The 7,667-nt window shown below is 71.3% G+C and overlaps 2 protein-coding genes across 2 annotated transcripts; one reads left to right on the forward strand and one right to left on the reverse strand.

The window, feature by feature from the left end:
• Positions 1-9: 9 nt before the first annotated feature.
• On the forward strand, positions 10-1,362 carry SHE (Src homology 2 domain containing E; the record flags this gene model as incomplete). The annotated part of the gene is given in 4 exon segments (XM_056322595.1): positions 10-177; positions 179-210; positions 331-450; positions 859-1,362. Coding segments are annotated over 4 exon segments (507 nt in total), but the record flags the coding sequence as incomplete, so codon positions are not given.
• A 1,790-nt stretch (positions 1,363-3,152) lies between these two features.
• IL6R (interleukin 6 receptor) lies at positions 3,153-7,667 on the reverse strand. Its single transcript, XM_056322597.1, is given in 11 exon segments — positions 3,153-3,770; positions 3,855-3,948; positions 4,046-4,356; positions 4,426-4,572; positions 4,648-4,730; positions 4,732-4,826; positions 4,915-5,099; positions 5,213-5,336; positions 5,423-5,546; positions 5,548-5,669; positions 7,664-7,667. Coding segments are annotated over 11 exon segments (1,479 nt in total). The 3' UTR covers positions 3,153-3,580.

The raw sequence follows: 7,667 nt of genomic DNA on the forward strand, positions 1-7,667 counted from the left end.
GGATGGAATTGGTACGAGAGCAGCTTTGGGGGCTCACATCTCATTCCCCCCCCCCCAGTCCAGTTTGAGGGCTCGGAGCGCCCCAAGGAGGAGGCGCCGCGGCAGCACCTACGCCAGAAGAGCTGGACCCCCAAGATGCTGAAGGCAGCGGGCAGCGAGCACGGCGAGGGGGAGCGGGGTCGACCCTGCCCTGGCGCTGGAGAAGCAGCCGTGAGTCGCGAGGCTGAGCCACGTGCAGCAGCCAGGGCAGGACATGGGATATGGGGTTGGGGGGGGGTTGTTCCAGGGCTTTACCAGCGCTCAGCATCCTCCCCCCGGTCCCCCCCACAGCTGGTACCACGGGGCCATCACGAGGGCCGAGGCAGAGAGTCGGCTGCAGGCATGCCGCGAGGCCGGCTACCTGGTGCGCACCAGCGAGACCGGCAGCGGCAAGTACTCCATCGCGCTCAAGTGAGTGGCTGAGCGGCCATGGGGCAGGGGGTCCCAGCCCCGGGGGGGTCCCACCCCGGGGGGATGCTGTAGCAGGAGCCCCCAGTTCACACCAGAGCCCTGATGGGGTGGGAGCAGCCCGGTCGCGGGTCTGGCATCCCCCCATCCTATGGGGTGGGAGGGGGGACCCAGGCATCCTGGCACGGTGCTGAGGCGAGGAGGTGGAGGGGGGCAGGCGGTGCGTCCCCTCCCCGGCACATTGTCGGGAGCGCCAGCGGCGTTTCCTTCCTGAGGAAGCGGAGCCCCTGGAGCCGAAACAATCGGGAGCGGGACGGGAACGGGAACAAACAGGGGTGGATGCGGCCTCGGCGGCGGGGCGGGTGGGCGCCGGGGGGCTGGCGGCACCGCTGACGCCCACCGGCCACCCAGGACCAGCCAGGGCTGCGTCCACATCCTGGTGGCCCAGACCAAGGACAACAAGTACACGCTCAGCCAGGCCAGCGGCGTCTTCGCCAGCGTCCCCGAGGTCGTGCACTACTACTCCACCGAGAAGCTGCCCTTCAAGGGGGCCGAGCACATGGCCCTGCTGCACCCCGTCCACTGCAAGGGGCATTAGCACCCACTGATGGCCCCCCCACCCCGGCCTGCAGCCCCCAGCCCCGCGCTGTGGGGCAGGGTCCGGCCCTGGCGATTGCCACGTGCCGTGGGAAGGGTCTGGCAAAGGACCAGCCCCGCGGGGACCCCCACTCCTGCCTGGTGGCCGCTGCCCGCCGCTGGACTCCGGCAGGGCTGCGCTGCCCTTTCGCCGGGACGGATCCTGCCCACCCTGTGCCAGAGCTGGCCCGGTGCTGGGCAGCCGCCGGTGCCCAGGGCTGGGGGTCCAGCGGGGTGGGATGTGTCAATGATGTAGGAAAATAAACTTGTTGGCTGAGAGGAGGCAGGTGGTCCTGTGGGGGCAGGGGGCTGCAATGGGGAAGGGATGGGGCTGGGGGGTCTGGGGGCTGCAATGGGGAAGGGATGGGGCTGGGGGGGCTGGGGGCTGCAATGGGGAAGGGATGGGGCTGGGGGGGCTGGGGTCTGCAATGGGGAAGAGATAGGGTTGGGGGGGTCTAGGGGGGAGCTACAGTGTGGAAGGGATGGGGCTGGGGAGCCAGGGGGCTGCAATGAGGAAGTGGGGGGGCTGGGGTCTGCGGTGGGGAAGGGATGGGGCTGGAGGCTGCAGTGGGGAAGGGACGGGGGCTGGGGGCTGCAGTGGGGAAGGGACGGGGCTGGGGGCTGTAATGGGGAAGTGCTGGGGCAGGGTTGGGGCTGCAATGGGGAGGGATGGGGATGGGGAGACTGGGGGCCGCAGTGGGAAAGGGATGGGGCTGGGGGCTGCAGTGGGGAAGGGACGGACTGGGGGGGCGGGATGGGGTAGGGGGCTGCAATGGGGAAGCAATGGGGCTGGGGGCTGCAGTGGGGAAGGAACGGGGCAGGGGTGCAGCTGGGGTCTGGAACGGGGAAGCAGTGAAGCTGGGTTGGGCTACAGCGGGGAAGGGATGGAGCTGGGGGCTGCAGTGGGGCAAAGTTGGGTCTGGGGGCTGCAATGGGGAAGGGATGGGGCAGGTTTGGGGCTGAGGTCTCCAGTGGGGCAGGGATGGGGCTGGGGGTCCCGAGGGTGCCGGGATGGGCCAGTGCCTGGGGTGTGGGTGCTGAGGGGGGGGCAGTGAGACACCCAGCCCCTTCCCCAGCCAGGTCTGGGGGGGGGGGGGGGGGAGGCCGCGGGGCTCTGCCAGCAGCACCCCCCCAGCACTCCCCGAAACCGGGGGGGGGGTCCAGGGCTGGGGCCCACCAGGGCTGCCCAGGATCGGGCCCCTCCCCCCCCCCCAGGGTCACCTGCCTGCTTGGGGGAGCAGAAGTGGGTGACACCCCCCAGATGGTACCAGCAGGAGCCACCCCAGTTTTGGGGGGCGGGGGTACCAGGGCTCCCCCCACCCGCACATCTGCATCCTGTTGGGCTTTTTATAGGGCGCGGGGGGGGGAACGCGGTGTCCCCAGGGTGCTGGGCGCCCTGTCCCCTCGCCCTGCGGTTTCCTGCCAGGGTGCAGCTGCAGCTCCCAGGGGCATTGCGCAACCCAAGGTGGGGGATGGGGGGGGGTGGGCATTGGCGTGGGGGGCACAGCCTGGGTCTGCACGGCATGGGGGGCGAGCGTGGGGGGTGCAACATGGGGTGCATGGCATGGGGGGGGGGGCATAGGGTGCATGGGCTGGGGGTGCATGGGATCAACTTGGGGGGGGGGGGGGGCACAGCCCCCTAGGGTCACCCCTGGGTGATGGAGGCTGCAGTGTGACCCTTTGGCCACAGCACACCCCACCCCCCCCCCCCCAAAAAAAAAAACCCAAGCCACCCCCCCCAGTACAAATCCAAGATGTTTATTTGAGGCACCTTTGGCCACGTTTCCCAAACACGCGTTTAAAAATAAGCCCCCGGGGGGGGGGGGGGGGGGGGGGGGGGGGGGCTGGGCAGAGGGATGGGGCTGAGCCAGCCAGCTCCCCCCCCCCCCCCACCTGCCCACCACCCCCCACTGCACGGTGGGGGCTCCGCTTCAGCCATGGGACCCCGGGGGGGAGGGGGGGCTGGGCAGAGGGATGGGGCTGAGCCAGCCAGCTCCCCCCCCCCCCACCTGCCCACCACCCCCCACTGCACGGTGGGGGCTCCGCTTCAGCCATGGGACCCCGGGGGGGGAGGGGGGGCTGGGCAGAGGGATGGGGCTGAGCCAGCCAGCTCCCCCCCCCCCCCACCTGCCCACCACCCCCCACTGCACGGTGGGGGCTCCGCTTCAGCCATGGGACCCCCAAACCCGGCCCTGCTCCCGCGCATCCAGTGCCTTCCCAGCTTGGCCACAGCCCTGGAGCTGTGCCCCCCCCGCCCCCCCGCCCCCCCAAGGGCCATCTCGGGGGACCCCCCAGCTGGTTTCTCCATGGGGGTGGCACTGAGCCCCCCCTCCGAGGCACTGAGCCCCCCCCAGCGAGGCTGCTTTCACCCACAGGGTGCAGGGATGGCTTTCAGCACCCCCAGATGGGGGGGGGGGGCTGCTCGTGGGGCCACATCCTACCCCCGGGACCCCCCCTGCCTGACCCGCAGGCACCCGCCAGCGCAGCCAGCCCCTGGCTACTGTCCTGAGAAGAAATAGTCCAAGTTGGTGACATGGAGAGCCCCGGGGACCGGGGGGGCGGGGGGCGAGAGCAGGGGGGTGTCACTGAGGGGGGGGCTGGGGGGGCCCAGGGGCACCAGCACATGCTGCCCCTCCCCCTCTGGCTTGGCTGTCCGCCACCCACCCGTCCGCCACATCTGCTTGTACCTGCAAGAGGGGGAGAGCGGTCGCAGGTGAGGGGGGGGCCGGTGGAGCCCCTCTGCCCCCCCCCCGCCCCCCCCAGGCACAGACCTCACCACGATGCCAACGAAGAGGGCGATGCCCAGGAGCAGGCTGCCCCCGGCCACCAGGAAGGCAGAGGGGTGCGCCACGGAGCGGGTGCTGGCTTCACGACGGTCCCTGCGGCAGACGGGGGGGCGGGGGGACACGGGACGGACAGGCTCATTGTGGGGACAAGGGACACGGGGGTCCCAGTCCCCCGCAGCCAACCCGGGCCCCCTCCTCACCACCAGCATCATCCTCCCCAAAGAGCTCGGGGGGCAGTGTGATCCCGTAGGTGCCGTCCTCCCCGGGGGAACTGCAAGACGAGGTGGGGGGGTGCGGTGGGACGGGTGCCACTTTGCTGTCCCCTTGTCCCACACCGGGACACGAGACCCAACTCGGGAGCATGTCGCGCTCCCCCCCACCCCCACCCCCCGGGGCTGAGGCCACGTCCCACCTGCGAGCTGAAGGGTCCCATTTCAGAGGTGAGGTCGCTGGGGTCTGCAAGGTGAAGGGGGGGGACTCTGTGAGGCTGGGGGACCCTGGGCTGACCCCCCAGCCTCAGGGCCAGATGTGTCCGTCCCCCCCCCTCCCCCCTTACCTATCCAGGGGGGTGCCCACCGCCTCCCGGCTCCACTCGCTCCACGCGCCGTGGCCGAACTCCTCCTGCGCCCGCACCTGCACCACGTGCTGCATCCCCCGCCACGCGTCACGGATGTCCAGCCACGTCGTCATCACCTGGTCCACCCTTGGGGGGGGGACGACGGACACGGACACGGGCAGCTGGGGGTTGGGGACAGCCCTGCCGGGGACAGCCCCCCACTGGGGAAGGGGTCTCACCTCCGTGAAGGTCCGGGCAGGCTCAGGGCGGTAGCGGACCTGGAAGCGGAGCCAGTAGAAGCGGGGGGTCCCACGAGGAGGGGTAGGACCAGTTGACCCGCAGCCGCTGCGGCGCCTTCTCCAGCGCCTCCACCGTGACGTTGAGGGGGGGGTCGGGCTTCACTGCCGGGGAAACGGGGGAGGGGGGGGGGGGGCTCAGGACCAGGCCCTGCACCACCCCAGACCCCAGCAAGCAGAGAGCGGCACTCACGGACGCTGCTGAGGGTGATGATCCTGTCCTCGCCGGCCGAGGCACCGGCACCGTTGTGGGCGCACGTGGACACCACGAGGGGTTTGGTGTCTTCGGTCCCGGGGGGCACCTTCACGCGGCAAAGAAACTTCCGCGCCTTGGAGAAGTAGCGGCACCGCTGCTCCGTGGCGTTCTCAGCCACGAACCTGCGGGATCCGTGTGGCTCAGCGGGGGCTGCGGCACAGTGGGGGGAGTCGGGAGGGACAGCGAAGCCCCCCCCCCCCCCCCCCATCATGTCCCACGGGGGGCCGTCGCTCACCTCCGCTTCACCCAGAGCATCGCCCGCGTCCCCGGGGACGGCTTCGCCTGCAGCGGCCACTCGCACAGGACGTCTTTGTCGTGGCTCCGCCGGTAGCAGGAGACGCGGGGAGTTTCGGGGGGCTCTGCAAGGCAGGGAGGCGCTGGGGGATGCCGGATGGGGGGGGGTGGTGATGCTACGAGGGAAGCCCCCACCCCAGCGTGGACCCACCTTCCACCAGCAGGCGCAGGGAGCGCAGCGGGCGGCCCCCCAAGGAGCAGCTGTAACGCCCCGAGTCCTCGTAGCGCAGCCGCTGCAGGAGCAGCACGTTGCCCCCCGCCAGCCTGCGGCCCCCCCGCCGCCGAAGCCCCCCGCGCCTCCACCTGCCAGGACACCGGGACGTTCACTGGTGCCTGGTCCTGGCAGGTCAACGTGACGTTTGCTCCCGGGCGTCCCAGCACCGTGTCCCGTGAGAGCCCTGGAGGGATGAGATTGGGGGGGGGGGGGGGCAGGCAGCGGAGATGAGACCCCAGACCCTACAGGTGGCCCCAGAGTTGGGGGGCACCCCAGCATCTGGTCCCCTGTGCCCAGCAGCTCCTCGGTGTCGGTCACTGCAGGAGGCACCGAGGAGCAAGTGATTCCCCTGACACACACCCCCCCCCCCCCCAGCCAGGCACCGGCCCCCCAGCACCAGCCCCCCCCCCAGCCCCGCAGCACCCAGCCAGGGTGCGAGCCGGGGGTGTGGTGGTGGGAGCCAGCTGGGCGGTGTGGGGAGCCGTGGGCCGGGGCGGGGGGTGTGGGGGTCCTGGGGGGCTGGCACTGCAGGGGTTAAGTGGCCGGGCTGGCCGGTGGCCCCGGGCCAGGCCTGGGCTGGGGCCAGTGGGGCCACAGGGGCAGCTCTGCCGGCTCCAGCTCCAAAGGTCAACGGCCAGCGCGGACCTGCTGGTTCCCGTTGGCTCCTGCTGCCGGGAACGCACCCAGCACCCAGCCTCAGCACCCAGCACCCAGCCTCAGCACCCAGCCTCAGCACCCAGCACCCAGCCAGCACCCAGCCTCAGCACCCAGCCTCAGCACCCAGCACCCATCCAGCACCCAGCACCCAGCCTCAGCACCCAGCACCCATCCAGCGCCCAGCACCCAGCCTCAGCACCCAGCGCCCAGCCTCAGCACCCAGCCTCAGCACCCAGCCTCAGCACCCAGCCAGCACCCAGCCTCAGCACCCAGCCTCAGCACCCAGCACCCATCCAGCGCCCAGCACCCAGCCTCAGCACCCAGCGCCCAGCCTCAGCACCCAGCCTCAGCACCCAGCCTCAGCACCCAGCCAGCACCCAGCCTCAGCACCCAGCCTCAGCACCCAGCACCCATCCAGCACCCAGCCTCAGCACCCAGCACCCCGCCAGCACCCAGCCTCAGCACCCAGCACCCATCCAGCACCCAGCACCCAGCACCCATCCAGCACCCAGCCTCAGCACCCAGCACCCAGCCAGCACCCAGCCTCAGCACCCAGCCTCAGCACCCAGCACCCATCCAGCGCCCAGCACCCAGCCTCAGCACCCAGCACCCATCCAGCGCCCAGCACCCAGCCTCAGCACCCAGCGCCCAGCCTCAGCACCCAGCCTCAGCACCCAGCCTCAGCACCCAGCACCCAGCCAGCACCCAGCCTCAGCACCCAGCCTCAGCACCCAGCACCCATCCAGCACCCAGCACCCAGCCTCAGCACCCAGCCTCAGCACCCAGCACCCATCCAGCACCCAGCCTCAGCACCCAGCACCCCGCCAGCACCCAGCCTCAGCACCCAGCACCCATCCAGCACCCAGCACCCATCCAGCACCCAGCCTCAGCACCCAGCACCCAGCCAGCACCCAGCCTCAGCACCCAGCCTCAGCACCCAGCACCCATCCAGCGCCCAGCACCCAGCCTCAGCACCCAGCGCCCAGCCTCAGCACCCAGCCTCAGCACCCAGCCTCAGCACCCAGCACCCAGCCAGCACCCAGCCTCAGCACCCAGCCTCAGCACCCAGCACCCATCCAGCACCCAGCCTCAGCACCCAGCACCCCGCCAGCACCCAGCCTCAGCACCCAGCACCCATCCAGCACCCAGCACCCAGCACCCATCCAGCACCCAGCCTCAGCACCCAGCCTCAGCACCCAGCCCCCAGCCAGCACCCAGCACCCAGCCTCAGCACCCAGCACCCATCCAGCACCCAGCCTCAGCACCCAGCCTCAGCACCCAGCGCCCAGCCAGCACCCAGCCTCAGCACCCAGCACCCAGCGCCCAGCCAGCACCCAGCCCCCAGCCTCAGCACCCAGCCTCAGCACCCAGCCTCAGCACCCAGCGCCCAGCCAGCACCCAGCCTCAGCACCCAGCGCCCAGCCAGCACCCAGCCAGCCCCAGCGTCAGCACCCAGCACCCATCCAGCACCCAGCCTCAGCACCCAGCACCCAGCCTCAGCACCCAGCCCCCATCCAGTACCCAT

This window comes from Falco biarmicus, chromosome 19, assembly GCF_023638135.1.
Source record: "Falco biarmicus isolate bFalBia1 chromosome 19, bFalBia1.pri, whole genome shotgun sequence".
NCBI lineage: Eukaryota > Metazoa > Chordata > Aves > Falconiformes > Falconidae > Falco > Falco biarmicus.